Genomic DNA, 15105 nt, shown 5'->3' on the forward strand with positions numbered 1-15105 from the left:
AAAAACAAAATTGCTGATCATTAAAGGTCGAAGAAAAAGAACATTTGTCCATATCTATAATCGAGATTTGTGTGTGTGTTAATTTAATTTTAAGAAATTCAGGTAGTATGCGTCTCGAAAGTAAAAGACTGTCACCGTGCAAATTTTGGTACTAGAGAAACAAATAACTCAATATTTACGGATATTTAAAAATCAAAATGGCCGCCATCCCTGTGTTAACTCAATGGAGAAAATTAAATTTTCGAATTTCGAAAAACTAAGCAGGTGAAAAGTTTTCTTACACCAAGAACCCCCACAAGTGGCATATAAAAAAAGAACTGTATAAGTTTGAGAGTCCGAATGTCTGTCCCCGAGGCGCATTCTACTTAACATGTCACCGATCAATCATTGCGATCTGTTAACGGACGGATTCATTTCCCTTTCCATGACAACGTGTACTCCTTGGTTCAAGGTGATGGCTTTGTAAAATGTAGTATTTCAGCAAGATGTTTCATATTGTCGTTACAATTTATATGAAACGCTTTGAACTCGATAACTGCAATACGATCTTATGCCGTCTTCGCCGAGATGGATGGCAACTACGCATGTGTTGGCGCAAGTTTCGGCAGGAATCATCTCGCGATAACTCCTCTGAATCGCGATATCTCTGTCATATGGCATTCAATGTAGTTTTATTCACCGACGTGTACCAAGTCTATCACTGTTTCTTGTTTTCGTGTAACTGAATAAAGTACGTTTGGAGGGATATTTTAGCAGTTCAAAATTTTCATTTAATCTGTCTGCATGCCAATTTATTCAGCGGCAAAATAGACAATATTTCTATACACCGTGTTATTCTTTTATGCACAAAATGTGTATTATTTAATGTAGTAAATACTGTTAAACACTACAGCCTAGAATGCAGTAGACATGGGTAAAACACCCAATTACGATAAGCCCTGCAAAATGATATATCTGAATAGGTTCAACATTTCTAGGAAGTTTGCTTAAAATCCGAAGTAAATGTATGATTTACATTTGTCACGTAAATACCCTTAGTTTGAACAAAATATCAAAACATTTCTGATTTTTTCTGCGACAAAGTAGCAATGCAAGTGTGTAAAGAGGTATATGTCCTTTGTTGTATTATGGTTTCGTTGTTTCGGACAGGAGAGAGTGGTTAAAATTCTTGTGGGTTCATTTAATCAAGCTTGATCAGAAATCGTCGGCGATTATGTGAAAGGGCAGTGACCTTTTCTCGAGCTTTTATTTATCTTTAATGGCTTTATTTTCATATTCATGAGTTCTATCGATTTTCTCCTACAACCTAGCAACATCAACGGTTGAACATTTGCAGCGTAGCTATACAGTTATTACTGTGATCGGATCTAAATCAAGATGTTAATGGTCGTTATGTCTATGTCCGCTGTGAATTAACAAACCTCATGAAGGCGAAAATACATTTAGGCATAAGTAGATCAACAGGGCCGACAACACAGCCTGTAAACAACTGCGCTGTTAATCTCGTCTTGGGAGCATTAGCATGAAGACGGTTCATTTGATGAGAAAGAAAGGCTAGTTGATGAACATTTGAATCGCATCATGCGATTGCCGTGACAGTAAGATTTACGTACATGCCATCACGATTGTCACTTAGTGCAGACATACTACTCTTGATCACTCAAAGATGACATTATTTAAACGGGGTGTCCGTCATCCTTCTTTTCACGGGATGAAGCCACTGCCTATTGCAGATTCTCCCGCAAGAATAGTATTTCTAAAGGAAGGTCCTACAATTGTCAGGTAAATTGATTAGCGCGACTTCTATTCAAAAGTAATGTCTAGACCTGCATGACAAATTAAATTTTGTGACAGCATCAGGATTCAAAATTGACGATTCAATCAGAGCATTCAGTTTCCAATGTGTACCTTAACACTCTAATCGAACGCTATATAATACGATGTGATTCTTTTGACGTTGTGATAAACTAATAACGTGTACAGCAAAGAATGTCCACGCACGGTGTATATGCTTGTCACATAGTGTCTGGGTCTATCTGCAGTCGACTCGCCTTTCTATATATCTGTCTGTTTGTATGCCCATCTATCTATCTATCTATCTATCTATCTATCTATCTATCTATCTATCTATCTTACTAACTACTTTCTGTTTATCTGTTTGTCTCTCTGTCTGTGTCTCTGTCTGTCTCTTTGTCTTTCTATCTACCTACCTGCCTGCCTGTCTTCCAATCTGTCAACCTTTCTGTCCATTTGGCTGTCTTTCTGTCTGTTTTCCTATCTCTGTCTTTCTGTATGCCTGTCTGTCTGTAAGCCTGTACTGCTTGCCTGTCTGTCAGTCTGACTGTCTGTCTGTCTGTCTGTCTGCCTGTCTGTCTGTCTGTCTGTCTTTTCTTCTGTCTGTTTTCTTATTTACCAATCTCTGGATGTCTATATATCTGCACATATATTCTCATTGTGTTAACAAACTTGCATTACTGGATGTCTCCGAACACATCTGGAACATGTAAATGACCAGCAATATCATTATTCATTGTCGGCATAGCCATTATACTCTCACATTGTGATGAAACTTCATCACCGGAAGTACAAAATTAGAGGAACGAACACAAATTATTCCTCTTTAATAATATGAAACTGTGTTTGTATATCAATAGACTATAACAGAGTTTCTACAGGAGAATTCTGAGTGATACGTCGCTTATATCTCACTGGTTGCATGTCGTCATTGATTTACTTCGCACGATAGAGAGAAAGTTCATCCGAAATATCACCACTAATTGAGCTAATTTTGATAATGATGGATATTAGCAATTTTCCTTCATCAGGTTAATGATTGCGATATATGATTTCAGGAATCGCTACTCGTCAATACTGTAAAGCGAGCAGTTCATTGATCTTCAATGGGCTTGGCCTGTCGTACTTCGCCCAGTGACCTCTCGTCGGGATATGGTGATCCCCAGGAAATCAACAGGAAAATGGATAGCGAGGAATGGAGAATGAATTAATCACAGAAATGATTAAATATCTCTGGGGAATGAAAGGATAAAAAAACTCCAAAATAATTGTATTTGCAACCCACTGGGAGATTCTAGTGGTGGTGTAATTGGAAGTAGCTTCCACAAATTGCATCTTCGCGTTAACCCATTCTTTTCAGGAAAGGCATCGGTTGATGTATGGAACAACACTCTCCAATCACATGGCCATACGACTCGAACCAGTCTCACGGCTCGTACGAGACGGTATCACGGCTGTACTGTTACCTTGCTTGTTGTGACAATGGTATTTAGCGTAATTGGTTTTATGACCTCGTCTGGTGCATATGTGGCGTCGGTTCCACAGTCCCGGTATATTTATATTTCCTCTTTACAGTGTGTTTATGCTTGCCAAAAAGCTCTATTCGACGAAACATATTGGAGTTTAGCTTGCCATTTGGCATGTATATGCACATATTGTTATCCCGTTGTCCTTCGTGGGTTTCTTTCACAACATATTCTCGCAAAGGAAATCATCACACCATCCGTGACGTCATCATTTTTGATCTATGTATTGTCTGTCAAATAAGTGACATTTTAAGCAACTTACTTAAAGTTTGCTGATCGATGCACATGAAGGAATCAAAGAGAGACCATTCATTCCACGGTTTCCATCTGGACTTGGCGGAAGTCTGCTCGAGTCTATGGTTCATTGGTTCAACGTTTTTACGGTGTCTATCCAGATGATGAGAAAATGAAAGGTTTTGTTTTGCACGGTTTCTTTTATCTTCTCTATTATCTTTGAAGTGTTCGAATTCAATTTATTTGATATTGAACAGGGACGGATGAAGAAACTGCTTTTATTTTACTGAACAAAGCCATCATCATGCCTCCGTGTTTAGCACCGCAAGGAAAACATATAATATCGACTACTAGACATACAGTGTAGCACCATCAATCAAACAGAGTCAAATTACCGTTAAGCTATTCCCCTGGCCGAGTTAGTACAAATATCTCTTTGTCATTTCTATTGACTCTGTGAAACGTCGCATTAGCAAATCAAGCAAGAGATTTGACTTACACCATATGATGCTTTACTCTCACGACAACGGTTGGTTTACATCTTAAACAAACTCAAGCTTGCTTTTTTGTTTAAAAGAGTGATGAATGGTTACTGACCTACAGACACGTACGTCGACAATCAATATTAATAGACCTGATTTATCTCAATCATGTGAAAATTAGTTATTGTTTTGTGGGAATGAAGGATCGTTGGATTGTCAAACTGGGGATTAAATTAAACAAATTATGTTGAAATGTGACATTCCGAAAGGTCGGTCAAATTTCTGGATTTTAGTGGCTTTGATGAACAACAAGTTGCCACTTCAGACACAAAAAGAATATCTGACCTTTTTTTGGTTGAAACTAATCCTCAGAAAGACTATGCAAGCATCAATCACTTTGTCACCCATTCATTTGCAATAGTTTTTTTCTTTTTGCCAAAAAAACTTGTACAAACTGACATCGATTGTATTTCAAATCTGCTGTCGCCTTGTCATCAATAATAATTCATTTAGTTCCGTCGCTGAAGACAGGAAATGATATTGATGCAGGCTAACTGCAAACCGTATTCTAATATTTTGCTAGCTTTGTCTATTTCATGGTTGATTGAATTGCTAAATTTGACCATTAAACCGGGCATTGCACACATCAGGTAACAGTTATTGTCAAGTTCAATAGGCCTTCTGTTCAATTATAACGGTGTCAAAACGCCTAGTGCACTCTGACTGGCAATAAAAGTGTCTATGTGTTCGGTTATACACCTACAAAAGTAGCGAAATGCGAAATAATATTTCAGGCAATAAAATTGCGACCACCTTCAATGACTGTGTCTTAAATCAAAAGGGCTATCAAAGCAACGAATGAAACGGGTAGATGAATAAAGTGTTCTCTCTGTGTCTCTATGGCGATATCTCGCTCGCTCGATGGCTATAAACAATTTTAAATTTTTGCCTTTGTCAACTGCTGAACACAAAAAGTTTAAATTCTATTATTTTCAAAATTTGCATATGTCCGTGGTACACGAATCGCAATCCTCTCACCAGCGCCTGAAGTCTCGTTGGTCGATCTCGCGATAGTTTATCGACCTCAGCAGGGAGAGACTAAAACACGCAGGCTGCTTGTTTTCATATGTAGATATCAATTCATCAAATTCTGATATGATTAATACAGCAAAAAGATGTCTATATTGTTTCCTTTGAGGACGTTTACCCCGATGTTCGAAAATATACGAGTAGTCTCGGTTGTTACAATATCGAAAAGGTAAATTTTGTTCGTTTATGGCATAAATGGTTCATATAGACATAATGCAAGGCCTTTAAACGGCTTGCCGGAGGTCTTGTTAATCAAATAAAGCCTTACTCAGATCGATTATTCCAAATTTATAAGTCGTAAAAGAAGACTGAAAGTAAATCATATATAAATTGCAGTAAACGAGGAGAGTCGCTCTCAGTTTGCTCAGGGTCATAAAATATGTATCATTTTATGGTTTATTAAGGTTAAATATTGACTGTTACATATATCTGCAATAAATGTAGGCGCTGTTGAGAAGAGGTGATTTTTACGTGTGATCTTTCCACCACAGATGACGTCATTTGACTTGAAACGTATTCGTTTGGCGTTATCATCAGGTCACTTTCATTTCACGTGAATCAGTGCATCATGGGTGTGGATAGCGTGCCACAAATATCTGTCGCTCACCAGCTTGCGTAGACTGTTTTGCCAGTGAGAAAACTCCAAGTCGTAACTATGTCGTTCAAAGAGACGGTGAGACCGGACCTGTCTTCCACCATGTCGTCTACGGTCTATTGCGACCGCTACAGCGACGGGGCTCTTCAGTTCGACTTGCAGCCAGTGGCAACGGCGACGTTGGCAAAACCCAAGACCCGCAAGTCGTTCGCTGTGACTTCATTCCGCGACCGAGGATACCACAGCAAAGTAGAGGTCATCAAAGAAGAGGAAAAGAAAGGAGACAGGGAGAGTGATTCCAGGAGTGTCGGTCAAAAAGACACGTGCGATGACTGTTGCTGTTGCAGGACTTTTTACTCCGAGCGATTCCGACAATTTTCCGAGGACACGACACTTCACGGACTCCGCTATGCAGTTGGACCTCATGTCGGTACTTCCAGGAGGTGAGTAAAAGTTTTTTTGGTTCATATGTGAAGTTATCAACACGTCAGAGTCACAATATCGGTAAAACAACGTTAGTTCATTGTCGTGTTATATCTTAGCTCCTTTGACATTTTGGATCATGATATTTATTGGTTTTGCCATGTGATACTCCTTATATTTCATGTGGTGGTGTTATAAAGTGTAAGCTAATACAGGGAAATAAATAGGCCATATTTTCATGTAACACGAATCAGTATCGTATTATCCTACTGGCTGCTAATTATATCTCGTTGCAATAAATTACAGCCTTGATAGATCTGTTGTTATTCGGCAAAGAGATATCGGGATATATCATCATGGAGCTAGTTTTGTTGCGTCTGTCTGTTTGGTTATACTCTAGTTGATGATTTTCTCATGAGACGCTTCATAATAAGACGCTAAAAACACGATTAGACATTTGTGATGCCGAAAATCATGTTGATTAATAAACTTACCCTTAGGAAAGAGGGAATTGCTTTTGTCGAATGCAAATGCCAAATTCCCGTACATGACGAACGAATATGTGGGGGAACAACAAGAACGAAAAGGACAGGTTATTTCGCTCTAACTGCCCTAGAAGAAAAAATTCAATCACTCTCTTTCAAAATCAAGAATATAAATCTAGCGTCACAATGTACGATTAGGTACAAGCCAAACTTTACCAAATTTAAAATTTAATATGATCACTAGCTCTATGTTAACTATATAGAGGAAAAGAAATTTTCGATTTTCACAAGACAAGACGGTGAAACTTTACCTAATCCACAAGATTGAAGATGGATCCTCACAAGCAACATACTGTCAAAGTCTACTGTCAATTTGAGAGTCCGAATATCTGTCTAGAAGGAGCATTCTACCTGCTTAAAGTGTAACTTTATTTTTGTTTCTTCGGACTGATTTCAACTCAAGACAAGACGCGTACACTCAGCATCTCTTAAACGATCTCGAACACATGTGTGGACTGACAGTGAACAAATACTTGTCTTGGTATCGTCACCGTCCCATCGACGGCAAAAACCACTTGTGCTCTTTCATCAAATATGATTTATTGATCTTCTGTGTGTGCTTCGTCAACCTGATGTATTATTTTAATTCCCATGGATTCGATGGCAGCACGAATTCACACTAACATCACACTTCATGTCCGTATTTAGTGGACATTAAAATCTTTTGAATATTTCCATCTTTTGCAATTGATTCAGAGATCTTTCGATGTAATCTTATTTGATAAATCTTAGGGAAACATGTAAAGAGGATAAAAAGCGTTTTCTGGAACATGAATCAGATTTGAAAAAAACCCGAAAGTTTTACATCGCATCTCCAGATGCACACAGTCAGGCGAAACAGAGGGAACGAATTGTTGTCACTGGCTAACGATGTATGTCCACCTGTTTTCTATTTTAGTGACAAGACTGTGTGGTGGCATACAGACTCCCCCCCTCTCCGCTTTGTGTGGGCAAGATTACTTTCCAAACATGCTACACCAGCAATTCCTGCTACAATTGTTGTTATTCAAAAAATAAGTATTCATAATTAATGTACGAACGTGTCTTTAGATTACATTTTTTCTTCATATGTCACCCCATTTAATCTTGACATCAATATATTGTTACGAAAACATTTCGTTAAATTCATTCTAACCATCTAATATTAGCCATCGAGCTGCGGTATGCTTATCAAGTTTGAGGGCAAGAGGGAATGAAAGGAGGTTGTACATATGATGGTTCAGTTTTACTTCGTCATCCTTGACTTTGATCGCCCCGAGAGATAAGCGAAGCATCTGGTGAAAGTAGACATATTAATGGCGAAATCGTGGATTTTCTATTTACAACCAGTTTTAGTATTACACAGCGAAGCCACTGCAGAGAACTGCAATAAAACTGCTCACACTAATTAGCTTTAGCTGTAGCCAGCTGGCAAAGTCGACAACATATATCCAATGCAGACAGTGTGTCTGGGGAAGTTCTGGAAGTTGAAATAAAAAAGATTTGTACATGGACCAGTGCATGGTAATGTTACATTGTATCTTAATCTTGAACACAGGGTGCCAATCGTAAACTCTCATTTACAACCCGAGCCTCAGACAGAGCTAGTTTTGCCTTTGTAAAAGCAGATTTTTTGTCTGTATCAAGTAACCTTGTTCAACACCAAAGTGGCCACGGCTACAGCTGAAACTAATTAGTGTAAGCAGTTTTATTGCAGTTCACTGCAGTGGCTTCGCGCTCTATTACTGAAAATGGTTGTATTTGTCTGCAATACATCATTCATGAAGTGTTTACTGACGAAGTTTGATAGGCTAACTTGTTCACAACGTTAGGTTTGTTTGCATTCATGCTATTTCACATGTGCAGGTTCTTGTGTAAATGATCTTATGTCCCGATTGTCCCTTCTTCTACGTTATTCAGCGCTATTGTGGCTTTGCTAGTATGAGAAATAAACACGTTTTCCTGACGTGCTTGAAAATAACGTATTGCTGCATGAGGAGTCACATGAAAAACTGGTCAATTTATCTGATTCTCATTTCTGGAAATACATGTAGTCAAGTAGAATAGTGTCAAAGAATGATCGAAAGGCCCTGTAGGGGTTTTAACCATGTAATCTCCGAGCGCAACGCTAATGGTCTTTTAATTGCTGTATACAGCCCTAGGGGAGGCTATTGCCAGCATTTCGCGCAGTACCGTAAACCTGTCAAACGGGGTACTGTAGCTTGGAACAGCACTGAGGTGCACAGGGCGAGATATGCCAGCGACTTGACTTAGCATTCATTCACTGACACTTCCATTATTATTACTGCCACTACGCTATAGTAGTTGCTAATACACCAGTGATGCTACTGCATAAGATGCGAATGGCCACGATTTCACTACAGGAAAATTCACAAAATTGCATGTGGACGGTATGAGTAAACAATGACTGTACGGGACTTCTTTATCATTATCAATTGCAGTAACTTGAATTCAAAGGGAAGAACACAGGAATAAAAAACTATTATTTTAACCTATCTGTACCGTTAATTCTCTTGTAAAAGGCCCACATATAAAGCAATGTATAGTGCAGGGCTAGAAATTATTTCTGATGTGGTCCAGGTATTATTTTCTTTAACAGAATATTTTGGACTCTCCTGATGATTGGAATGATAGTATCAAGTTGTATATACCTGTACCTGTGTTGGGTAAAGTTTCTCGCCTTTCCAGTCAAGACGGTGGTGTCGATGAACTACAAAACGGAAATCAGTTTTCCCGCCATCACCATCTGCAACTACAATCACTACCGGAAGTCCTACGTCAACGGAACTCGATTCGAGGACTGGGTACGCCAGCGATACCCGACTTTTAATTTTAGTGACGACGAGCCCCCGGTGGAACTGGACGAGGATTTTCTCAGAATAAATCGTACATGGTTTGAAATATCGGCCGCCCATGACAAATGGAACATGATTTATCAATGTACGTTCGGTCGCAGCAAAATCCCATGCGATGCCAGCAATTTCACGCTAACTTTGACCGACTTCGGTGTCTGTTACACATTCAATGGTGGCAAGGAAAGTGAAGACAATGTCTTGCACATCAGTAACGGCGGAAGTGAGCATGGCTTGAGGCTGAGACTTTTCGTAGAGCAATTCGAATACACCTACAGCGAGAATTCTGCTGCGGGATTTAAGGTTTTTTGATATAATTATTTACTATTGAACTCTCTGCCATGACTCTTTTTCTCTCACTCCTTTGCTTTTTCTTTATTATTTATTTATATATTTATTAAACTATACACTTATATATTCTTTAATTTTAATTGAATACTTTCCGATCACCCGCACTCTTGGTTGGGTTCATATAGTTTCGAAAACTAATGTCTTGTAATTTATGACAATATTCCATAACGCTACTATAGCCTGCCCATGTATCTAGTCGATGGACGCAAAATTGTGCTGATGAAGAGCACAATTAGATCCATGTTTAATGTGTCAAATGTGATAACCCTTACGTTTCACATTTGATGATTTGTAATATAATGCAGTTTATGATTTTTTTCAGATGGTGAATGACAAATGTTTTTTACCCCGCCATGATCACTTCTCGTGTTCTTTTCAGATTCTGGCTCATCGACAAAATGATGTTCCGATGATACGGAATTTTGGATTCGCCATTCCTCCTGGAACTGAGTCTCTGATTGGCTTGAAAATGATACAGGTATGTTGCGATGCTGTTTTACATGAAGAAATCTGTAATTTCTAATCACAGTAGTTAAGCTTAATGTTCAAAGTGACATATGAACGTCTAAATTATCAGTAGGATCATCCATGTAATGAAGTCCGGAATGAATTTAAAGACGCCTGGCCTGACTACTTCTAAAAGTGAAATTGACTAAAAGAAACAGTATTGAGATCATCAAATAAGTGTTCACTCCATTGAACAGCTACTCTTTACTGATTTTTCATAAGACATTGAGAAAAAGGATTTTAAACTTCATCATAGATTTTGACACTCAACAGAGTAAAGTTCAAACACAAATACTATTAACCATCATTACACTGATGCGATTATTTGGAAAAAAAGTACAATCGAACAACTATTACAAGTCTGAACGTATACTCAGTGGGTGTTTTTTTTCGAACATAAAGGGCAGCAAAAACCTGTCTATCTCATATTTAGCTTATTTTTAGGTTATGTTAGTTCTGCCCTTAATCCATATGATGAAATCTTTTAAGCAAAGCGTTATACTTTAATTGAAGATTCAACAGAGTTCAATGAACTTTCTCGTCTGGAATTACCCTAGGATTCTGGTCTTATAACTTTAAAGCAGACGCTAGAACGTATAATATATCGACCGGAACGGTTCTTTAATAGATAATATATCCTGCAAAAGTAATTTGTTACCCTGTTAGAGCGTCATAGTAAGATCCCATGTGACTTCTATCTATAGCTATCTGCTAGTGGCACATTAATTAAGAGTTGAGGCGATGACACATCACGTGAGATCGATTACCCGCAGAGGGATTGCGTGTCACTGAGTTTAGTACACATGAAGACTTAATCCTGAAACGGTTTCGTCAGCGTCACGCCTGATTGATGTGCAGCAAGATTAAAAATGTCTCATAGGACAGGAAGGTAGATTTTAAACGCTCTGTTCAAATTGATGTATCCGTTGATCTTTGCACGAATCACCTGTAAGCACATGTCGTCAACTAGAGTTTTCTATTGCCGAGCAGATGTTCCTGAACATGTTTGCAGTGAAATAACGAATTTGAATTTGAACTTGGCGACCTATGACAAATATGATTGATAACTTTGACCCTTGGTTGTTTGAAAGTGAACTATCAGGGAAAGCCAACGTCCACTAGGAATCCGATCCGAATTTTTAAGTTGCCGTTAATTTAGGCTTAAAAAGACCTTTGTCTTTGGAATCACTTGAAAGAAACATTTCAATAAAACTCCTTCGTGTAAATATCTTTCGTGGTTACAGAAGTGCCTCGGTATAATGTTATGTGAGCCAAGACACTTTCCTCCCACTGTATGTATGTCCGTAGCATAATGGTCGCATTATAAAACCTGGTAACTGTCAGAAGGAAGATCGTTTCCCCTCTGCTTAAAAGCTAAATAATGTATTCTTTAAAGCTTGAGGCATGGGGACTTGACTTTGAAAGCTATTGCTATAACTGCTTTCAGGAATATACAAAGCGTTCTTGATATTATTTATTTTTTATTTATTTATTTATTTCGAGCTCATACACCACAAACAAACAGAAAAAAGGGGGACTGATAAACTATAAAAAAAATGCTCGGCAATAGAAAACTCTACAGTGATATGTCAGCTTTGTGTGTGACAACCTACTGATTAGTATCTACACATAGTACCGTCTTAATAGACTCAGAGAATGACATTACTTCCCTTGTCGTGTGAGAGTTAACATTGAAACGTTTTCTGGTCTGCGGCGACGCTGTAATATTTTTTTTGCATTTCTTTTCTCATAGGAGCACAACTTGCCAGCCCCATACGTCACCAGGTGCTCCAACGAAAAACTCGAATATTTTGAGGTGTACACACATTCCAATTGCGTGCGGGAGCTCAACACCAACGCGGTGGTTGAAAATTGCGGCTGCAGGGAACCTTACATGCCAGGTAATTGTTCAGAAACGCACCGTCATAGCGATTCCCTCCTACGCAACAATATCCCCGGTATTGCACTCTTCGACCAAAGGCGTTTTTTTACATAATACCAACAAAAATTTACGCTATCCTGATTGATGCTTTGCATTTTCATGGAAAATAACAAAAGCTTGAATGTATCGATGGCGTTCCTATATCTATGTATACTGGTCATTTATGCAAATACCTTTCAAGTTTGGTATTCATGCATACCAGTTTAACACATGTGTGTCCTAAAGCACATTCCAGTGTCCAATAATTTCTTTCCAGCAATTCTTCACCATTTGTTCATTGATTGTTTTAACATAAGTTGTTTAATGATCTGTTGAGACACCAAGCGTTTCTGATCACATTACCATCCTTGAATTAATAAAACTAACCTTGTATTCGCCATGGCATTGCGTAGCAAAACAAAATGCACGCATTTTCTCTAATACAGAACCATCATGGCTAATGTGCAGCGTGTCAATAGGTTTGCTGGGCTGAAACTCATTATTCTTATTTAATTATTCACAAACCGCTGATCGGGCAGACAAATGTTCTGGTTTTAGACTCCTTAAGTTGGTGTAAATTATGACAAACTACCTATCAGATATTACCTTCACATTGCTAGCTGTACTGAAATAAACCGTAATGTTATATGTCCAAAACAAGCACAGTTAGATTCTGCAGACTGTGATATTTAATTTTTTTTAATTTCAAATTAGTTAATACGACGTCACATTAATCGCACCATTGATGCTATTGTGCATATTTGTAACTTTTTTATTTGAAACTTTTTGATTTACAATCGGGTATTGTAATTATTTATAATCTTCTATCTACATGTACTGTAATATATGCAAAATGTAACTTTTTTTCAATTTTTCATACAGAAGGCCATCCCTTTACCGTTGGCAGTTATAGGCACAATGACGATTTATTGGTTTTCTACATATAGCATGGACTTGTTGAGTAATATTGTATCTATAATGTGTTTGTTATCCAACACCGCAATGTAAAGGATTTCCTATTAAATGTCTCATCTGCATAGCTTGTAGAAAAACTTAGTAATACTCACATAGCTTGTGTGGTCATATCGGACAAAAATAATGAATTTCATGTAAAATTTCAAGTGAAGTGAAGTGGATTCCCTTACTTTTGTTTTTGCAGGTAGTGCCCGGGTATGCAATTACAACGAATCGGTTAAATGCGCTGTACCAGTGATAGGTATCCTTTCTCCCATTACACTTTTTACCGAAAAAATTGCAATTTCATCCATATCGAACAAATCAATAATAAATGCTGAGGAAATATGAGTTGATTCCTAAATTGAAATATGCCGTGCGATTTTTGACCAATGCACTTTATATGGAACTGCTATGAGAGCGCTCGAGCTGTGGGTCTGACCTAAACCGCTGCGCCAATAGGACCGTACCAAAAGTGTGATCGCAAAAGTGTGCCATGCAGAAAAATTGTTGGAAGCATGTTCACCGTTAAACCCTTGAGCAATAGTTGACTTCACTACAGAAACATTAGTAGCCTGTTGTTCATGTTACAATATTTTCCGTTGTAGAGACTCTCCACACGGACAAAGACTGCCCTGTGGCGTGTTCCAACATAGGATATGAGACCAGAGTCAGTTATGCCAGTTTTCCGGGCCGTCACATCGTCAAAGATCTAGAAGATCGTCTGAATCTTACACAATATGATATAAGGTAGACACGTTTAAACTTAATTTACACATTTGTTCGCTCATATGAAATCTGTCAATCAAAAGGCAGATTCAGCAATGATAAAAACCAGATTGATAATTAAGCAATATGATAAAATGTTCGATTTTCCAACCGATTCACAGTAGGTGACTTATCGATTATGTCACGGCAATTTAACTTTCTTTTTCTCCAGGGAAAACATTGCGGATCTGAAGATTTACTTCGAAGAGATCAGCTATGAAGAGATTCGCCAAGAAAAGGGATACGCTTTTCCTGATTTGATTGGTAAGATGTTTAAAAGTCTTGCCAGTGATTACCGATAATCGTTTTTATTTCACTGTGTACTTAGTGTGGTGCATTCAAAAGTTGTATTTATTTTCACATTTATTCGGATTAGAAATAACAAAATACAATTGATCCAACAATCATGTTTACAAAATGCTATTATAAGGAATACATATTTCGACACTAATCATCACGCAATAAAAATATAATTTTCGATAATAATTTTGCTTATAAGTGAGAATAGCCGTTCAAAGATATTTCTATTTTGCAGATCGGCTTTGCAAAAGGTTTACATGACTGCCCCTTGAAGAAGTAGAGACTATAGCTGTTTCTAAACTGCCAACGTTCCACAAAATTGATAGTTTGATTTCACTGAATTTCGTAATTTGTTATGATATGTTTCTTTATCTTTTCATTTCCTTGTTCATTTTAGGAGACAGTGGCGGTGAACTCGGTCTCTGTTTGGGAGCTAGTCTTTTGACAATGTGTGAAATCGTAGAGTTTTTCCTTATGTGGATATGGAGGAAAATGACCAGATTTCAGAGGGGCGTTGGTCCGAATTTAAAACGCTGAACAATAACTTCAATCAATACGATTTCGCCAGGAAGTAACAATCTGTTTATTACCAAATACTGCCCTTTCGTAACATTAGTATCGACCTTACTTTGTTTACCTGTAAATTAAACCACATTTGCACCCACTGAATTTTCGACTCTGACGCGGATACTGTGTTCCTGTGTATTTTGCAGATTTGTCCAAATTGCAACTGTATTAAAGGGAATCGATGTTGGATGTTGGTT

At 38.0% G+C, this 15105-nt stretch overlaps 1 protein-coding gene across 1 annotated transcript; it reads left to right on the top strand.

Moving 5' to 3' along the window:
- The first annotated feature begins 5682 nt into the window (after nucleotides 1–5682).
- LOC139130503 (acid-sensing ion channel 1C-like) lies at nucleotides 5683–15100 on the top strand. Its single transcript, XM_070696281.1, has 8 exons — nucleotides 5683–6163; nucleotides 9288–9843; nucleotides 10271–10369; nucleotides 12152–12299; nucleotides 13479–13535; nucleotides 13882–14023; nucleotides 14214–14305; nucleotides 14739–15100. The coding sequence occupies exons 1-8, from the start codon at nucleotides 5781–5783 to the stop codon at nucleotides 14876–14878; spliced, it is 1617 nt and encodes a 538-aa protein (XP_070552382.1). The 5' UTR covers nucleotides 5683–5780; the 3' UTR covers nucleotides 14879–15100.
- Nucleotides 15101–15105: the final 5 nt, after the last annotated feature.

The sequence above is a fragment of the Ptychodera flava genome, chromosome 4 (genome assembly GCF_041260155.1).
Source record: "Ptychodera flava strain L36383 chromosome 4, AS_Pfla_20210202, whole genome shotgun sequence".
NCBI classification, from domain to species: domain Eukaryota; kingdom Metazoa; phylum Hemichordata; class Enteropneusta; family Ptychoderidae; genus Ptychodera; species Ptychodera flava.